At 58.4% G+C, this 20,308-nt stretch overlaps 1 protein-coding gene across 1 annotated transcript; it reads right to left on the reverse strand.

Moving 5' to 3' along the window:
- Positions 1-5: 5 nt before the first annotated feature.
- On the reverse strand, positions 6-20,072 carry LOC140735871 (thrombospondin type-1 domain-containing protein 4-like). The gene is made up of 5 exons (XM_073061432.1): positions 19,381-20,072; positions 13,405-13,578; positions 12,308-12,487; positions 5,216-5,360; positions 6-2,327 (listed from the first exon to the last, which is right to left on the reverse strand). The coding sequence occupies exons 1-5, from the start codon at positions 19,690-19,692 to the stop codon at positions 2,164-2,166; spliced, it is 975 nt and encodes a 324-aa protein (XP_072917533.1). The 5' UTR covers positions 19,693-20,072; the 3' UTR covers positions 6-2,163.
- Positions 20,073-20,308: the final 236 nt, after the last annotated feature.

The following is a 20,308-nucleotide window of genomic DNA, read 5'->3' on the forward strand; positions in this document are numbered from 1 at the left end:
CAGGGTAACTTCAACCAAATTTATTTTTCATAAAACAAGGCTTGTGTGTAAAATATATATCTTTTAAATTGCTTGCCAGCTTTCCTTCTTGTAAAAAATAAATTATACCAGAGGGAAATAGTAATAATACAGGGTTAATAATGTGTGCAGGCCGGCAGTCAACTTTGGGCCTTATGGGAGGAACGTTTCTGCAGTAAAGCTCCCACTCACAAGTTTGAAATACGTTCACATAAACAAGACCCACAGGTGAAAGACGCCCAGAGCTGATTACATACACCACTTGCTTATACCAGTTCACACAGAGACAGAAACATTCATTATTTCCTGGTGTTGACAAACATCCTTTTTTAAAAAATCTTCCTTTATTTAAGACCTCCAGAGCCCCCACCCTCCACTTCAGCCCAGCGTTGGGAAAGGACACAGGGGTAAGGACCACACCAAAATCCCTACCCTCATCTGCACCACAATACCCGGGAACCAGCTGCCACACCAGTACCAGTATCTTCAATAACAAACCCCATCCGTGTAGTATCATCAGTAGGCAAGGCCGCCAACACAGAGCACCAGTTTAATGTGTCCAGTGGTAGGAAAAGGCTGTCTCACACACACCCAGGGAAGGGACAGCACAGGTCAAGGTGAAGCTCCCTCCACGCCGTCCCAGGGTCAGACACAGAGCGAGTCTCCCTGTATAGCAACCTGAAGTCAATGGCATTAAGATAAATGGTTGGGAACCCCAGCTCTGCACTGTGCCTTCACACACTCCTGAGGTGCGGGGATAATCTCACTACCTGACACCCTCAGCGACCAGAGAGTTTCAGTGGTTAAATATGCAGCTGACCCAATTGGAGACTCACCTGCCCCTCAGAAAACAACCTCAAAAAGGCAATTACTGCAGATCCTACCGACGACAGCCACTTACTGAGAAGCAGTTATTAACGGTGAGAACCTCCTGAAGGCAAACTATTTTGGAATGACTGAAGGGACCTCCATACCACACCATGAGTGGGTTGCAGGTGGGGAGCTTCCTGCATCTGATCACCACCCAAGGGTGGGTCTAGCCTGCTTGGGATGGAGATCCACCTGAGGTGTTTAACTGAGGGGAAACCGAAGGGAAAGTTTACAAATTAATGATTTCCACGGTGCAATTCCTTTGAATAGTTCCCAGCAACGGGTAACAGAAGCCTCTGATTTGTACTTTATGTAAGATTTTATGGCAGAAGATCAAGGGAAGCAGGGAAGAGCTTTTGCTGAGCGTACAGAGTCTGATTCATCAGGATCTGAGACAGTGAGGTGGACAAGGGTGCTAGACGGTGAAAGCGATCTGGCCACTCGACTGTCTGACCCGTGTCCTCCTCCCACCACGCCCTGCCCTGAGGACCCACACTCGAACCGGGGGCCACGGAGGGCCAGGTCTGGTGGTAAATGTTCACGGAAGTCATCGGGCTGGAAGCAGCTCCTGATCCCCACGGACGTCCTGCTTCAAGGGAGGAGAGGGTAGGTGCTCATGGGGAAGGAGAGGAGGGGAGAGGGAGTGCGGGAGGGGAGGGAGGGGTGGGAGAAGTAGAGGAGAGGGGAGGGGAGAGGGCGGGAGGGGAAGTGCAGGGAAGAGGGAGAGGGGAAGGAGGAGGAGAGGGGAGGGGGTGTTGGCGGTGGAGGGACAGGTTGGAGAGATAGGGGAGGGGAAGAGAGGGAGGAGGAAGGAAGGAAGGAATGGGGAGGGAGGGAGGGGGCTGAGGGAAGAGTGGGAAGGAGTGGCTGTCCAAGGTTATTGAAAGAGAGTTGAGAGCGGGGTGAAGGGTGCGGAACTGAGAAGCCTGCAGAGAGGGAGGGCGCGATAAAGTCCGGAGGAAGTTGTGAGACTCCAGCGAAGACCGCTGCCCAGAACAAGGTCCAGAGTGTGATGAACCGTTGCCCCTGGAGAGAGCCGGTGACACAGAGCCACAACCCCTACCATCGAATATAATAAATAAATAAATAGTTTTGAGCACATTCCTGATCCGAGTGCTTGGTCTTATAGAGGAACTATCATTGCGTCTGTTAGAGTTTAGCTGTGGTTATGCTGAAAGTTCGCTCACCCGAGGATGAGCCCAAGGATCGAGCAGACGAGTGGACAGATCTGGGTGAAATAAAGACCCGTGAGAATTTTGGCCCCCATCCACGGGTTCAGGCACCCGCCCTGCGGCCCGCTGCTCTAGATCGCTGGCCGTTCATTCGCCGCTCGGCGTGGGTACACGAGGCACAACATAGCATCTTGTAGTAGGTGTAGACACAGAGGCGAGCTTGCACCACCACTGCGCAGTTGAAGTATGTGTCCTTGCAGCTGGCGTCTGCGGGAAAGCGAGGGGCAGTCAGGCAGGATGTGTGGAGGGGCTACCTCATTCAAACTCTCCACCTCCCACATCCCCAAATAACCCCCTCTCTACATTTCCCCTCCATCCCTTTCCATCCTCTTCTCCCACACCCACTCCTCAGTCCTTCCATCTCTCCTCCCATCCCTTCCCCAACCCCTCTCACCTCTCTTCCATCACTTCACCTCCATCCCCTCCACCACTCCCACATCCCTTCTCCCCACCCACACCATCCCTTCCCTCCTCCCTTTCTCCCTCAACCCACCTCCATCCCTTCCCCATCCCTCTTTCCCTGCTCCCTCCACCCACACCATCCCTTTCCCAGCCCTCTTCCCCTCCTCCCTCCACCCACCTCCATCCCTTCCCCATCCCTCTTCCCCTTCTCCCTCCATCCCTTCCCCATCCCTCTTCCCCTTCTCCCTCCATCCCTTCCCCAGCCCTCTTCCCCTTCTCCCTCAACCCACCTCCATCCCTTCCCCTTCCCTCCTCCCCTTCTCCCTCAACCCACCTCCATCCATTCCCCATCCCTCCAACCACACCATCCCTTCCCATCCCTCCTCCCCTTCTCCCTCAACCCACCTCCATCCCTTCCCCATCCCTCCTCCCCTTCTCCCTCCACCCACACCATCCCTTCCCCAGCCCTCTTCCACTTCTCCCTCCACCCACCTCCATCCCTTCCCCATCCCTCCTCCCCTTCTCCCTCCACCCACCTCCATCCCTTCTCATCCCTCCTCCCCTTCTCCCTCAACCCACCTCCATCCCCTTCTCCCTCCACCCACCTCCATCCCTTCCCCATCCCTCCTCCCCTTCTCCCTCCACCCACCTCCATCCCTTCTCATCCCTCCTCCCCTTCTCCCTCACCCACTCCATCCCTCTCCCACCACCCCATCCCTTCCTCCACCCACCTCCATCCCCTTCCTCATCCCTCTCCCCTTCTCCTCCACCCACCTCCATCCCTTCCCCATCCCTCCTCCCCTTCTCCCTCCACCCACCTCCATCTCTTCCCCATCCCTCCTCCCCTTCTCCCTCCACCCACCTCCATCCCTTCCCCATCCCTCTTCCACTTCTCCCTCCACCCACCTCCATCCCTTCCCCATCCCTCTTCCCCTTCTCCCTCAACCCACCTCCATCCCTTCCCATCCCTCTTCCCCTTCTCCCTCAACCCACCTCCATCCCTTTCTCCCTCCACCCACCTCCATCCCCTTCCCCATCCCTCCTCCGCTTCTCCCTCCACCCACCTCCATCCCTTCCCCATCCCTCTTCCCCTTCTCCCTCCACCCACCTCCATCCCTTCCCCATCCCTCCTCCCCTTCTCCCTCCACCCACCTCCATCCCTTCCCCATCCCTCTTCCCCTTCTCCCTCCACCCACCTCCATCCCTTCCCCATCCCTCTTCCCCTTCTCCCTCCACCCACCTCCATCCCTTCCCCATCCCTCCTCCCCTACTCCCTCCACCCACCTCCAACCCTTCCCCATCTCTCCTCCCCTTCTCCCTCCACCCACCTCCATCCCCCATCCCTCCATCCCTTCTCACCCCTCCCACCCCCCACCCACACAAAAGCAGCTCCACTCTTCCACCACTCCCACTCTCCACCCACCTCCAACCCCTTCTCCAGCCTCTCCCCCACCCACCTCCAAACCCTCCTCCAGCCTCTCCCCCACCCACCTCCAACCCCTTCTCCAGCCTCTCCCCCACCCACCTCCAAACCCTCCTCCAGCCTCTCCCCCACCCACCTCCAAACCCACTGCACCATCCCCATCTCCCTCTGCTCCCCTCCCACACATAAACCTCCCCTCCACATCTCCCACTCCCCACATACACCCAACCCCTCTCACCTCTCCTCCACCAGTCCCCCCACTCCACCTCTCCATCACCATCTCCCCAAATCCCACCTCAGACAGGATGGACCAAAGGACTTCTTGCTGTTCTTGCTCTTCCCTGACACCACTCCCCACTTGATCTCAGCTCCAGATCCCTCCACACTCGGCGTGGTGTGGAGTGAGAGGGTGGGCAATGGGAAGGTGGAGGAGCATTCTAACAGGTTGCATCACCATCTGGTATGGAGAGCATTGGAAAAAGCTGGCTCCGTCGTGGGCACTAGCCTCCCCAGCATCGACGACATCTTCACAAAGCCATGCCTCAAAAAGATGGCATCTGTCACACAGGACGCATGTCCTCTCCTCATTCCCACCAGCAAGCTGGTGATACAGGAGCCCGTACACGTGTGCACACACACACACTCCATTTCAGGAACACCTTCTTCCTGAAGATTTCTGAATGGACAATGAACCCATGTACACTGCCTCGCTATTTTCCCCTTTGTGCACTATTTATTTTATAAGTATACATTTCTTGACATATGCCAGTGATACTAAACCTGATTCTGAGTTGTGGGTGGAGGAGGTGGGGAGGGGTGGAAGGGGGGGTGCTGTAGGAGGGAGAGGTGATGGGGGTTAATGCTGGAGGTGGGGTGGGCAGTGAAGGAAGTGAAGGGCGTTAATGCTGGAGGTGGGAAGGGCAGTGTGAAGATGCTGGGGTTGCCTGTACCATGGGGTGAAGGACCCAGGGCATGTTAAGACCAGGAAAAGGGCCAAGAGCAGGGACGAGGCCCATCCCCAGCAGCCTGCATCTGCCTGGAGGCCCCAGCAGGAAGGGCTGACCATCAGTAAATGACCAATCAGTGATGACACTTCAGAAAATGTCAGGAACGTCAATGGAGGGGGGTTAGGGGAGTTTGGGTCTTTAGTCGTGGCAGAGGCCAGAATCACTGGTCATCTCAATCACACAAAGCCCCACTAATTACTAGGATCATGTTGCCCCAGTCCCCGTCCCCTGTGCAGGGGACAGCTGGCCAGATGTTGACTCACCAAGTTCGGGCAGGCAGGGGTGGGTGTGACACACCCGCTGTTCCACTGGCCTCTCCTGCTCCGGGCACCGGCTGCTAGGGTGACCAGCGTCGTCCAGGCACCGCACCTCCCTCGTCTGCACTCCCCCCTGGCATGACTTGGAGCACTGCCGGATCACAAGAGACGGTCATCAATTCCCCCCCTTGGCACAACACTCCCTCAGTATCTCCCTTTCTCATTTAAAGAAACTACAAATGTTTATTTACACAAGAATACACAACTTAAAGTATTTACAAGATAGTGAAACAAATTTAAATTAAAATATGATTATTACTATCTATGAAACAGTCAATTCCCAGGGCGGCGGGAGGCACCTGTGAGCACATACTCCCTCTCCAAGGACAGCGGGGCACGAACGTATCTTTGGAAGAGGGGCAGGCAGTCGGCCCTAGCAGAGCCCTCGACTTTCCGCCCCCCCAGACACGTGTACAGCCATCTTCGCCAGTCCCAGGAACAAGCCACCAGTAGTTACAGCTCCAGACTGGGGGTCCACACATCAGGAGTGCGGGGCTGAAATGTGCAACCTCTCGGTAATCACACAGGGGCTGCAAACTCCCGTATTCCACAGAAATCTGGTACCCGGGTTCTCCCAGCCACAGAGTGGACGGTGAACCTGCTTAAAGACCTATTGCACGGCACTGCCCTATGCAACACCCTGCAGCCCAGGTCCCCAACGTACAGGGGAAGGACCCCTGTATAGAGAGATTTCCACTGGGAACCTCCCTGCTGCCAGACGGTAACACAGACTGCCACTGCGGGTCTGGTCAGCAGACAAAGGCCAGGAACTGAAAGGTGTGCAGCAACAGCCCATACAAGGAATGCCTCGGCACAACGGGCATCCCGCGAAACGGTTTCACGTTGTGTGGGACCCTCTCCCGTGAGGTATCCTGACGCCTGGGTTCAGTGAGCCATTCCAGCTGACTAGGTGTCAGTACAGCCACACACCCCCGAGCCCCCTCGACACCCACCATAATAGGATGCGACCAGTCCCCCTCGCAGCCAGAGCACCGACCCCCACCAGCACAGGAGCACCCTGCCTGGGTGAGACTAGACCCCATACCCTCAACAGCCCTCGGTAAAAGCGAGGCAGGTCCCTCAAAGCAGCGCAGCTGATGGTGTCCTCTGGAAGCCCCATCTCCTCCCGCAGGCAGCGTCCCCGCTGGAGAAAGGGTGTCGCCATCGCGTGCCATTGGGGGGGGGGGGGGGGGTGGTCACTGTACAGGTATCTCTGCAGGGTCCTGAGGCGGAAGGCCACCAGCTGAGTGAGCACACGGACCAGTGACTGACCGCACTCCATGACTGGGAGACTCAGAGCCCCAATGCCTCCAGTTGCCCCTGAAGAAGTCCGCCAGCCTCTTCTGGGTCCTGGAGACAAAAGCAGTGGGTGGGACTAAAGTAACCAGCCAGTACCGTATCATGGAGGCAACCAGCTGAGTTATTACCAATGCCCTACGCTGGTATGAGGTTGCACGGAGGAGCCCTGGACCTGCGTCCCAGCCAGGCAGAAAGTCCTGCCAGTTCACCAGTCAAGCTTCCTCTGCCGAGCTGAGGCAGAGGAGGTTCATGGTGCCTCACTCACAGGGTCTCAACCCCTCAGCTAGGGAGCCCACCTGCCACTGACCCACCAGGAGGCCTGCAAACGTTTCCCAGTTGACCCTTGCAGAGGTCGCGGCCGAGAAGATCACATCCTCTGCAAGTCCACTGGGTGAGTGACCGTGAGGAGAATGTTGTCAGCGTAAGCTGAGAGAACGACCTCCATGTCTGGTTTGTGAGGAACCAAACCAGTTAACTCTTACAATGAAGGCACAGGAATGGCTCCACGCAAAGAGGGTACATCTGAGCCAACATGGGGCACCCCGATACAAACACCCCCCCAAATCACAGGGGCGCTGTCAAGGACCCGTTCACCTTCACTAGGCACTCCACAGCAGAGCACGGGCCACACACTGTGGCCCAAATCCTGACTCTTGCACAGTCCCAAAAAGGTACTCGTGGACCACCCTGTCAAACACCTTCTCTGACAGACCAGCTTCTCTGCACAGGTAAATCAGATTCTGAATGAGGTGGATACTGTCCTGGCACCGTGTAGAACTGATCAGGGTGGACCCACTTGAGCCAGCACAGACACCAGACAGCTGGCCACAGCCCGGGCAAAGATGTTACACTCTGCACTGAAGAAAGTTATTGGGCGCCAATTCCTTAGGCAATGGAGATCTTTGGCAGCAGGGTTGCAACTGCTCTGCACCAAGAGAGGGGCATCTCACCCATCGCCCTGATAACCCTGCACATTCAGCCCCTAGGATGACCCTGAAGGCCCGGAGAAATTCAACAGTCAAACCATCCCGACCAGGGGAGTGCCCCTCTGCGGCTGGTTGAGGGCACAGGTCAGCTCCTCCAGAGATAGCGGAGCATCTGGCCACTAACCCTTGGCAAGTCCTCCCACAGAGCCCTGCGGCACCTTCACCGCACGGGTCCGGCAAGAATAGAGCCTCATAAAAGGAATGGACTGTAATAATTCTGGTCGGATCCGTGCATGACGCAGGAGCCAGCAGCTCCTCGAGCTGCCTGCAGAAACCACTCCCCTTCTCGACATCAGCCAAGTCAGAGGATACAACCAACTCCCTTAACTTTCTTACTGATGCTCGACTCTGAGGGCCAGTGCAATCCTCTCCTCAAGGGGGCAATTGAAGTTACCTCCCGGGATAATGCACTCGCTGTGATCCATGGACACCTTTTGGAACAGGAGCACCTGCAGGGGGCCGGGCTCAGGAGGTACAGGCAGCCCCTCCTGTATTTGGGGGATACAAGTTCCGTTCCTGAGCCCGTCTTTAAGTCGGATTTGTACGTAAGTCGGAACAGGTACATCCGGTATTATTTAGCGTCAGTTAGTCAAACATTTGTCTTAGTATATAGTATATATTTTATCTTTCTATGCATATAAAACACTTAAGAAACGTATGTATTCCATTAACTAAACCACTGTGTTGCTTAGTAATAATTGTAGCTTTCATTGAGGCAGGGGCCTTTCACCTGCTCCATTATTCTCACTTTATCCGTTATCCTTTAAAATTGTTCCGATCGTTGACTGACTGTAGCCTAACGCTTTTCCAATGACCGATGGCATTATTATTTCCACTTTATTTTCAACTGCGTTCGCTTCCCATCAATGGAACAGAAACACTGCGGGTGGCGGGTCCTGACCTCCGCCGGCTCCTGAGGTCCGCTGGGTCCTAAGGACCACCGCACTGAATTTCCCCGGGTCCAAAAGTCCACCGCTCTCACACAGGTTAAATGGGACAAGTGGTGGCTGTGCTGGGTTTGGGTATTTGATCCTCCACAATATTCCGCATGGGAATTTAAACTGGAGGTGGCAGTGTTTTTTTTACGAGGTCAAGTTGCGAGCTTGACATCAACCCGGCACGTATGGTACGGGAGTCACTGGATCGACATCAACCCGGCACGGATGGTACGGGAGTCACTGGATCGACATCAACCCGGCACGGATGGTACGGGAGTCACTGGATCGACATCAACCCGGCACAGGAGCGGTCTGTCACTAAATCGAACTTGGGAACCTCCTTTCTCCAGCCCGGCTCCAGCTGACCGAAAAAGGGAGAGGGGGTCAAGGTGAATCTTGCTAAGAAAAATTTAAGCCAAATACAAATTACACACTCAACACAGTGTCAACAGCAACGACTTAAAATGGCGGACAGCGTCATGATCCGACTTAAAATGGCAGATGGCGTTCTTCCTCGGTTCATAAGTACGAGTTGTCTGTATGTCGGACATTCATAACTCGGGGACTACCTGTACACATTTACAAAATCCATCAGTGCACCAATCTGGCGCATGGCGAGGTGAAGCAGATGGCCTGGCACGAGTTTCACAAGATCAGTAGATCTGGGGTTGAGAGGGTGAACAGCTTTAAATTCCTCTGCATTAACATCACCGAGGATCTCACGTGGTCTGTACATACCGGTTGTGTGCTGAAAAGGGCACAACAGCGCCTCTTTCACCTCAGGCGGTTGAAGAAGTTTGGTATGGGCCCCAAATCCTAAGAACAATGGAGAGCATCCTGACTGGCTGCATCACTGCCTGGTATGGGAACTGTACTTCCCTCAATCGCAGGACTCTGCAGAGAGTGGTGCGGACAGCCCAGCACATCTGTAGATGTGAACTTCCCATGATTCAGGACATTTACAGTGTCAGGTGCGTAAAAAAGGTCAGAAGGATCAGTGGGACCCGAGTCACCCCAACCACAAACTGTTCCAGCTGCCACCATCTGGAAAACAGTACCGCAGCATCAAAGCCAGGACCAACAGGCTCTGGGACAGCGTCTACCACCAGGCCATCAGACTGATTAATGCTGATACAATTGTATTTCTATGTTATATTGACTTTCCTGTTGTACATACTATTTATTGTAAATTAGTATAAATTGCACATTTAGATAGAGACGTAATGTAAAGGTTTGTACTCCTCCTGTACCTGAAGGATGTCAGTAATAAAGTCAATTCAATTTGGCCTGCAATATGTCAGGCTGGACAAAAGAGGCCAACAAGATAAAGAGGATTAATCTCCTGGAATTCCTGCTAGAAGCTCACTGTATATCTCCCATCCCAGAGGACAGAGAGATGATGGGAACTGTGGAGAGCCCTCCTACTGCCATGGACATTCAGGACTGCAACACTTAACTTCGTGACACACCTTATCGAGATCCCTCACCAGAGCCCGAGGAAGGAGGAGCAGAGCTCTCCCTCGAGCCCTCTCCCATCAACCCTTCTCCAGGGGCTCCAGGAGTCTCTCAAACTGGCCTCTCCTTACAGGCCACTTCAGCTCCCTCTCTCTTCTTCGGGAGAGCAGTGAGAACAGAATGAACGACCCCTTAGGAAACCCGACCGTCGGTCAGTGACCAGCTCGGCCTTGGAAGCTTCCCTCCAGTAGTTCCTCACAAACTGCCAGACCTCCTCCACAGAGGTGGGCTATGGGTTGAGGAGGTCTGTCATCTCTGCTTGAAAAGAGTCCTCCTGTGCCTGTGGTGGGGTCCTCCTCTTCCCCTTCACCACGGCCCACATTCTCTTCACCCCTCCAAGCAGCACCCAACGTGTCCACCCATGGCCCTACGGGAGACCCCACCACGGGCACTACCCCATCCCCAGGACTACTGACAGAGGGAGGCCCCTGAGTCCAGAGGTCCCTCCCAGGGCCAGGAAACCAGCCTGCTGTGCTTTGCCCACCTCCACACCCTCGTCACACTCCCCGGGATCAGCACTCGGACAGGCCCCTTTAGGACGCACTCCCTCTCATGAGCTGCTCCAGGATCGCTCTGGTTCCCCTCCTGGACTAGACCAGGACACTTGGCCTCAACTGAAGCAACAATCTGGAAACTAATCCCACGGGCGACCCCTCCCCAGGGAATAGGCACTCCGAGTGCGCACTCTCAAACGAAGGCTAGTCTGTCTGTCTGCCCACACGGCCCCTCACCAGCCTGAGGGCACGTGTTCTGGAGATGCCACTCTAGCAGAGGGCCTATCCTCCAGCTCTGAGGGGACATACTCCACACCTTCGGCCTTTACCGGCGGTAAGTCCTCCTCCTCTTGTGGCACCTGGTCTCCAGGCTCAGGGGATATACCCCTCCGTCCATCATTTCAGGCCACAGGTAAGCCGAGGCATGCCGACATCCATTTCAGAGGTGCCCTCAGTTTCAGGCACCACTTCCCCAGGATCCCAGGACCCTCCGGGTTCAATTCACTCCTCCTCTGGGGGAGAAGCCTTCAGATGCTTTTTCTTGGCCTACCTGACCTTCAAATGAACCTAGCCCTCACCATTATTTGATGAATAATGAACCTAGCCCTCACCATTATTTGATGAATAATGAACCTAGCCCTCACCATTATTTGATCAACAGCAGGGGAGGGGCCCGCGGGAGGGAGGCCCGGCGGTATCACCCCGTGCCTCCGAGGCAGAGCTGACAGTTCGGGCAATTCTTTCGAATATGCCCAAACCCTCCACAGGAATGGCCAGACGGGATGGTATAACCTCTCAAAATGTACCCGACCCCACCCCTCGGCCTCCCCCCACCCCCGCTCCAGCTGCATAAGTAGAGAAGTGAGAATCGGTGCTCAGGACCCCGCGGAGGTGCCCTGTACGGTATCGGGGTTATTTGGGATCGCAGCTCACCGACGGAGCACAGGTAGGGGAAGAGGGCCTTATCAGGGAGATGCGGCTGCACGTCTGCGAGTACTACCACCTGCAGGGGGAGGGGCGGGCAACAGCAGCTCCAGCCACACAAACACCCTCCGCACCTTAAACCCTGACCCCGGGCCAAAAACACACCCCACACCAACTTCAAATACGAAACAGTCTTCCCACTCAAAGCCTGACGTAACGATGTCCTCACGGCCTCCACCGTGGTTCCATGGCGACACAGCACACTGGACAACACCCTTTAAAGTCAGTCATTCGAACGGGCGCTCCTCTTCGTGAGCCGAACCCCTGCAGTGTCTGCAGACGATGGATCAGCAAACCACCCTGACACAGTCAGAATTCAGGAGTTCAACACCACCACTGCGATATTACACAGTCTGTGCCCAGCGGAACACCAGCACAGCAGTCAAACAGACAGAGTTCAGGGACAAGACGGGACAGGAGTGTACAAAGAAGGGGAAGTCACAGCACTGTTAAAAACTTCAACGCCGCGTGTGTCAGTGGGAATAAAGGCATCTCCCCGGGCCAGCCCGTTCTTCGTCGGCCGCTACGAAGACCGAAGTTATCTTCACCCAATCGCCTGCACTAGGCGCTCTGAACAGGACAGGGTTTCCGCTGGGAATAAACCCAACCCTGCTCCCGGCAGAGTTAGACTCAAAACACCCCACTGCACAGCGCTGAAGAGACACAGACTGAACATCCTTCCGGGAAAGAAAACTGTTTCAGTCCACTGCTGAGACTATACTCCACACTGCCAAAGTCCTCTGGCAGTCTCCAAGACTGTTCTTTGTGATTTTTGCCCCAACAGCGTGAGGCTCTCTCAGCACAGTGCTCCCCCGTACTCACCTCACCCCAGCCGGTGGAGAACCAGCGGGCTCCACAGGGTCCGGCACTGCACAGCTGCACCGTGGCCGGTTTGTTCAGGTGGGCGCAGTCCGAAGGCTGCATCACCATGAAATCACTCCCCGACTTGGTCACACAGATCAGGTCCCGGCTCTGCGTTCCATTGCCACACTCCACAGCGCACTGCAGAAGGACAGCAAGGAGTGTTACCCCCGTCCCTTTTACCCACTTTCCCCATCTCTGTGACCCCCCTTCTGCTTTTACACCCCTCCCCATCTGTGTGACCCCCCTCTGACATTTACACCCCTCTCCATCCCCGTAACCCTCTCTGGCCCCTATGCCCCTCCCCATCTGTGTAACCTTCTCTGACCCCTACCCCCCTCCCCATCTCTGTGTCCCTCTCTGACCCCCTACGCCCCTCCCCATCTGTGTCCCTCTCTGACCCCTACATCCCTCCCCATCTCTGTAACCCTCTCTGACCCCTACGCCCCTCCCCATCTCTGTAACCCTCTCTGACCCCTACCCCCTCCCCATCTCTGTGTCCCTCTCTGACCCCTTCACCCCTCCCCATCTCTGTGTCCCTCTCTGACCCCTATGTCCCTCCCCATCTCTGTAATCCTCTCTGACCCCTACACCCCTCCCCATCTCTGTCCCTCTCTGACCCCTTCGCCCCTCCCCATCTCTGTAACCCTCTCTGACCCCTATACCCCTCCCCATCTCTGTAACCCTCTCTGACCCCTACACCCCTCCCCATCTCTGTAACCCTCTCTGACCCCTACCCCCTCCCCATCTCTGTCCCTCTCTGACCCCTTCCCCCTCCCCATCTCTGTGTCCCTCTCTGACCCCTTCACCCCTCCCCATCTCTGTAACCCTCTCTGACCCCTATGCCCCTCCCCATCTGTGTAACCCTGACCCCTACGCCCCTCCCTATCTCTGTGACCACTCCAACTCCAAAACCACTCCTCAACTCTGTTACCCCCTCCCTCCCACTAGCAATGCCCTGGGCTGTACCCCCCTGCTTCGAGACAGTAGAAACATCCCCCTCCCTCCCACCTCTCCCTGCCCCGGGGGTGGAGGACATTCCCCCTTCCTGCACCCACCTGGCCCCAGGGGCTGGTGAACCAGCGGACCTGGCTGTGGCACTGGTCGCGGGTGCAGGCTCGTGTGTCGGGGGGCCGCGGACCCTCGCAGTTTCCTGGGCCCTGCTCCTTCACCCCCTCGGCCAAACAGAGCACCGTCCGTTTCTGCACGCCCACCCCACACGCCACCGAGCACTGAAAACGACAAACAGGGGTGTTAGTCCTATTTACCCATCGCAGAACAGGCCATTCCGGCCCTTCAAGACCCGCTGCCTAGCAACACCCAATTTAACCCTAACCTAATCCTGGGACAATTTGCAATGACCAATTAACGCAGAGACCTGTACGTCTTTAGATTGCGGGAGGAGATCGGAGCACCCAAAAGAAGCCTTTGTGGTCACGGGGAGAACTCCGAAATCCAGCACCTAAACTGTAACAGTGTTGGGCTAACCACCATGTTACTGTAACGTCAACCCCCCCCCCACGTCCATCTTCCCCCCCCCCCCCAACCCCCCATCACACCTCTTTCCTGGCTGAACCAGTGACCATCCGGGGCGGCAAGCATCTACGATCTCTGGATCCCTGTCCAGGTCAAGTTGAGCTCAGGGATGTTGCCCTCAAACATGGATTTCGGAGGACCACCATCTTCCTTTGGGTAGCAAGACCCTATCACTGCTCGGGGTGCTGGAGTTGAACTCCTGCATCCTTTGTACACTCCTCCCCGTGTGGGGCTTGGCTCCCTGCCTTCCTCCCACAGTCTACAGATGTACCGGATAACTGGTCGTTTTGGTATGTTTCGCACACTGGCAATCAAGTGATCCTGATTCTGCAGGCTTGGGTTAAATCGGAGGCCGCTGGGCGTCTCAAAGGGCTCATTCTGTGCTGAGCCTCTGAATAACTAACACCCGCCCCAGGGCAGCGCTGACCCCTCAGCTCGGGATCGGGTGGGCAGGTCAGGTCTGAGTTTGGGAATCTCGTCCACGTACACATGATTCGGGAGGGCCGGTGCCTTCCTTTGGGACATGGCCGCACAGCAGGACAAGGCGTTGGTGAGACCGCACCGGGAGTATTGTGCACAGTTCTGCTCTCCCTGCTACAAGGGGGATGTCGTGTCGAGGGAGCAGGGTATTACCAGGAATGGGAGGAGTGGACAGAGAGGGACTGTTCTCCCTGGAGTTAAGGAGGATGAGGCATAACCTGATAAGAGGTTTATAAAGTCATGAGGGGTGTAAAAGAGGTGGCTGAACACAGACTTTTCCCCAGGGTATAAGGGTCTAAAATTAGAGTTTGGGGTGAGAGGGGATATGGATTTGCACACAGAGGATGCAGGTGAATCAGGTACAATTATAAACGATGTTTAGGAGTCTCTTAGACAGGCAAGTTGTTAGGAAAAGTTCTGGGGAATATTTGTGAAACGCCGGCAAATGGCACCAGCTTAGGTGGGCAATCTGGCCAGCGGGGACAAGTCAGGCTGTTCCCTCTCGTATAACTGTGACGCCAGAAATGCCACCGGAATTCCAGTGGAAACCACTTTAACCAAATCGGGGTGAGGATCAGGGGCACAGTCGCTGTCCCGAGCTCAGCATCTGGGTCGGGAATGGCTGGGTTGGATATTCAATGGACCAGCGTGTTGTGTGACCCCATACAAGCTGGGGGGGGGGGGGAAGAGGGGTGGGAGAGAGGGTGGTTGGGGGAGAGAGGGAGTGGGGGAGAGGGAGTTGGGGGAGAGAGGGGTTGGGGAGAAAGGGGATTGGGGAGAAAGGGGGTTGGGGAGAGAGGAGGGGTTGGGGAGAGAGGAGGGGTTGGGGAGAGAGGAGGGGTTGGGGAGAGGAGGGGTTGGGGAGAGAGGAGGGGTTGGGGAGAGAGGAGGGGTTGGGGAGAGAGGAGGGGTTGGGGAGAGAGGAGGGGTTGGGGAGAGAGGAGGGGTTGGGGGGAGAGGAGGGTTGGGGAGAGGAGGGGTTGGGGAGAGGAGGGGTTGGGGAGAGAGGGGGTTGGGGAGAGGGGGGGTTGGGGAGAAAGGGGGTTGGGGAGAAAGGGGGTTGGGGAGAAAGGGGGTTGGGGAGAGAGGAGGGGTTGGGGAGAGAGGAGGGGTTGGGGAGAGAGGAGGGGTTGGGGAGAGAGGAGGGGTTGGGGAGAAAGGGGGTTGGGGAGAGAGGAGGGGTTGGGGAGAGAGGAGGGGTTGGGGAGAGGGGGGTTGGGGAGAGGAGGGGTTGGGGAGAGGAGGGGTTGGGGAGAGGAGGGGTTGGGGAGAAAGGGGGTTGGGGAGAAAGGGGGTTGGGGAGAGAGGAGGGGTTGGGGAGAGAGGAGGGGTTGGGGAGAGAGGAGGGGTTGGGGAGAGAGGAGGGGTTGGGGAGAGAGGAGGGGTTGGGGAGAGGAGGGGTTGGGAGAGAGGAGGGGTTGGGAGAGAGGAGGGGTTGGGAGAGAGGAGGGGTTGGGGAGAGAGGAGGGGTTGGGAGAGAGGAGGGGTTGGGAGAGAGGAGGGGTTGGGGAGAGGGGGGTTGGGGGAGAGGAGGGGTTGGGGATAGGAGGGGTTGGGAGAGAGGAGGGGTTGGGAGAGAGGAGGGGTTGGGAGAGAGGAGGGGTTGGGGAGAGAGGAGGGGTTGGGGAGGAGGAGGGGTTGGGGGAGAGGAGGGGTTGGGGTGAAATGGGGGTTGGGGAGAAGGGGGTTGGGGAGAAAGGGGGGTTGGGGAGAGAGGAGGGGTTGGGGAGAGAGGAGGGGTTGGAGTGAGAGGGGGGGTTGGGGAGAGAGGGGGGTTGGAGAGGGGGGGTTGGGAGAGGTGGGGGTGGGGAGAGGGGGGTTGGGGGGGTTGGGGAGAGGAGGGGTTGGGAGAGAGGAGGGGTTGGGGAGAGGTGGGGTGGGGAGAGGAGGGGTTGGGGAGGAGGAGGGGTGGGGGAGAGAAGAGGGGTTGGGGGAGAGGAGGGGTTGGGGAGTGGGGGGTTGGGGGGGTTGGAGAGAGGTGGGGTTGGGGAGAGGAGGGGTTGGGAGAGAGGAGGGGTTGGGGAGAGGGGAGGGGTTGGGAGAGAGGAGGGGTTGGGGAGAGGGGGGGTTGGGGGGTTGGGGAGGAGGGGTTGGGAGAGAGGAGGGGGTTGGGGAGGTGGAGGGGTTGGGGAGAGAGGAGGGGTTGGGGGGAGAGGAGGGGTTGGAGAGAGGAGGGGGTTGGAGAGAGGAGGGGTTGGGGAGAGGGGGGTTGGGGGGTTGGGGAGAGGAGGGGTTGGGAGAGAGGAGGGGTTGGGGAGAGGAGGGGTTGGGAGAGAGGAGGGGTTGGGGAGAGAGGAGGGGTTGGGGAGAGAAGAGGGGTTGGGGGAGAGAGGAGGGGTTGGGGAGGAGGGGGGTTGGGGGGTTGGGAGAGGAGGGGTTGGGGTGAGGAGGGGTTGGGAGAGAGGGGGGGTTGGGGGAGAGGGGGGTTGGGGTGAGAGGAGGGGTTGGGGAGAGGGGGGGTTGGGGGGTTGGGGAGAGGAGGGGGTGGGAGAGAGGTGGGGTTGGGGAGAGTGGTGGGGTTGGGGGAGAGGAGGGGTTGGGGTGAGGAGGGGTTGGGAGAGAGGAGGGGTTGGGAGAGAGGAGGGGTTGGGGAGTGAGGAGGGGTTGGGGAGAGAGGAGGGGTTGGGGAGAGGGGGGGTTGGGGAGAGAGGAGGGGTGGGGGGTTGGGGAGAGGAGGGGTTGGGAGAGAGGAGGGGGTTGGGGAGAGAGGAGGGGTTGGGGGAGGGGGGGGTGGGGGGTTGGGGAGGGGAGGGGTTGGGGTGAGGAGGGGTGGGGTGGGAGAGGAGGGGGGTTGGGGAGGGGGGGTGTGGGAGGGGGGGTTGGGGGGTTGGGGGGGGAGGGGTTGGGGGGGGGGAGAGAGGAGGGGTTGGGGAGAGAGGAGGGGTTGGAGAGAGGAGGGGTTGGAGAGAGGAGGGGTTGGGGGAGGAGGGGTTGGGAGGGAGGAGGGGTTGGGAGAGAGGAGGGGTTGGGAGAGAGGAGGGGTTGGGGGAGAGGAGGGGTTGGGGAGAGAGGAGGGGTTGGGGGAGGTGGGGTTGGGGGGTTGGGGGAGGAGGGGTTGGGGAGGGGGGGGTTGGGGAGAGGGGGGTTGGGGAGAGGGGGGTTGGGGGGTTGGGGAGAGGGGGGTTGGGGGAGAGGGGGTTGGGGAGAGGGGGGTTGGGGGGAGGGGGGTTGGGGGAGGGGGGTTGGGGGGGGTGGGGTGGTTGGGGGGGGGGGTTGGGGAGGGGGGGGTTGGGGGGGGGGGGGTTGGGGAGGAGGGGGTTGGGGGAGGGGGGGTTGGGGGGGGGGGTTGGGAGGGGGGGGTTGGGGAGAGAGGGGGTTGGGAGAGGGGGGGTTGGGGAGAGAGGGGGTTGGGGAGAGTGGGGTTGGGGGGAGAGGGGGTTGGGGAGGAGGGGGGTTGGGGAGAGGGGGGGGTTGGGGGAGGGGGGTTGGGGGGGGGGGTTGGGGGGGGGGGGTTGGGGAGGAGGGGGTTGGGGAGAGAGGGTTGGGAGAGAGGGTTGGGGAGGGGGTTGGGGAGGGGGGGTTGGGGGAGAGGGGGTTTGGGAGGGAGGGGGTTGGGGAGAGGGGGTTGGGGGAGGGGGGTTGGGGAGGGGGGGTTGGGGAGAGGGGTTGGGGAGAGGGGGGGTTGGGGGAGAGGGGGTTGGGGAGAGAGGGGGTTGGGGAGAGAGGGGGTTGGGGAGAGGGGGGTTGGGGAGGGGGGGTTGGGGAGAGAGGGGGTTGGGAGAGGGGGGGTTGGGGAGAGAGGGGGTTGGGGAGAGGGGGGTTGGGGAGAGGGGGGTTGGGGAGAGGAGGGTTGGGGAGGGGGGGTTGGGGAGAGGGGGGGTTGGGGAGGGGGGGTTGGGGAGGGGGGGGTTGGGGGGTTGGGGAGGGGGGGTTGGGGGGTTGGGGAGAGGGGGGTTGGGGAGAGAGGGGGTTGGGGAGAGAGGGGGTTGGGGAGAGAGGGGTTGGGGAGAGAGGGGTTGGGGAGAGAGGGGTTGGGGAGGGGGGGGGTTGGGGGAGAGAGGGGGGTTGGGGAGAGAGGGGGTTGGGGAGAGGGGGGTTGGGGAGGGGGGGTTGGGGAGAGAGGGGGTGGGGAGAGGGGGGTTGGGGAGAGGGGGGGTTGGGGAGAGGGGGGTTGGGGAGAGGGGGGGTTGGGGAGAGGGGGTTGGGGAGGGGGGTTGGGGAGAGGGGGGTTGGGGAGAGGGGGGGTTGGGGAGAGAGGAGGGGTTGGGGAGAGAGGGGAGTTGGGGAGAGGGGGGGTTGGGGAGAGAGGGGTTGGGGAGAGGGGGGTTGGGGAGAGGGGGGGTTGGGGAGAGAGGGGGTTGGGGAGGAGAGGGGGTTGGGGGAGAGAGGGAGGAGGTAACAGGTCGATAGGTAATGGTACTTATTGTAATTTACAGTTTTTACTCTTATGCATTGTAGGGGACAGCTGCCGCTAAACAACAAATTTTGCGACATGCCAGCAATATTAAACCTGACTGATTCGGAACGGTAAGTAAATTTTGGCAGAGCTGTTCAGCTCAGGTGACAGGTCAGTGAGAAGTTGGTGGAAGGGGACATCAGGAAGTGTGAGGAGTGGGCGGGTGGGGAGGGGCAAGAGCCCCTGGCAAACACTGGGGTCGTGGGGCGTCCTGAGGAACAGAGGGACCTCAGTACACAAGCCTAAGCACAGATGGTGAGGAAGGATACCTGCTTAAACAATCTAAGAGAACACTTGAGAACCCAGACGCACATACTGAGGGAGGTGGCGGAGTCCCTCAAAGCAGTCAGGGGCACCTGGATGAACATTCGACTCTCTGGGACAAGGAAATGTCATGAATTGGCTGCATGAGGAGGGTTTAGTGCAGTGGGTCAGCATGGGTGTGATGGGCTGAAGGGATGTGCCTTTGAGGGGAGACTGATCCTATCCTCACCAGCAATGGGTTATGGGGAAGATCAGGGCTTCTCATCCCTGCTGGTTGGAGGGGAGAGACAGGGTCAACAGACAGCTCACACCACATACCCCCACGGCTCTACCCCACATACCCCCCTCAGCCACGTACCCGGCTGCCCCAGTTGGTGTGGAACCAGGCGCTGACACAGGGACCCATGTCGCAGGCCTCACTCTCCGTAGGTTTCTGCTTTCCGCTGCACTCGGCCTCGCCCACCACGTCGCCCTGGTTACTGACACAACGGATACGCCGTCTCCGCTGTCCGACACCACAGGGGACAGAACACTGGCAACAAAGAGGCAGCGTTAACCACAGGTAAACAGCGAGGGACAGCACAGACCCATACTGGGAGCACCGTGCACAGTTCCCATCTCCGTATCCCTGGGTCAGACACACACCAACAGCACCGTGCACAGTTCCCATCTCCGTATCCCTGGGTCAGACCCACACCGGGAGCACCATGCACAGTTCCCATCTCCATATCCCTGGGTCAGACCCACACCGGGAGCACAGTGCACAGTTCCCATCTCCGTATCCCTGGGTCAGACACACACCAACAGCACCGTGCACAGTTCCCATCTCCATATCCCTGGGTCATACCCACACCGGGAGCACCGTGCACAGTTCCCATCTCCGTATCCCTGGGTCAGACCCACACCGGGAGCACAGTGCACAGTTCCCATCTCCGTATCCCTGGGTCAGACACACACCAACAGCACCGTGCACAGTTCCCAACTCCATATCCCTGGGTCAGACCCACACCGGGAGCATCGTGCACTGTTCCCATCTCCGTATCCCTGGGTCAGACCCACACCGGGAGCACCGTGCACAGTTCCCATCTCCGTATCCCTGGGTCAGACCCACACCGGGAGCATCGTGCACAGTTCCCATCTCCGAATCCCTGGGTCAGACCCACACTAACAGCACCATGCACAGTTCCCATCTCCGTATCCCTGGGTCAGACCCACACCGGGAGCACCGTGCACAGTTCCCATCTCCGTATCCCTGGGTCAGACCCACACCGGGAGCATCGTGCACA

This window comes from Hemitrygon akajei, chromosome 11 (assembly GCF_048418815.1).
Source record: "Hemitrygon akajei chromosome 11, sHemAka1.3, whole genome shotgun sequence".
In the NCBI taxonomy this organism is placed as follows: domain Eukaryota; kingdom Metazoa; phylum Chordata; class Chondrichthyes; order Myliobatiformes; family Dasyatidae; genus Hemitrygon; species Hemitrygon akajei.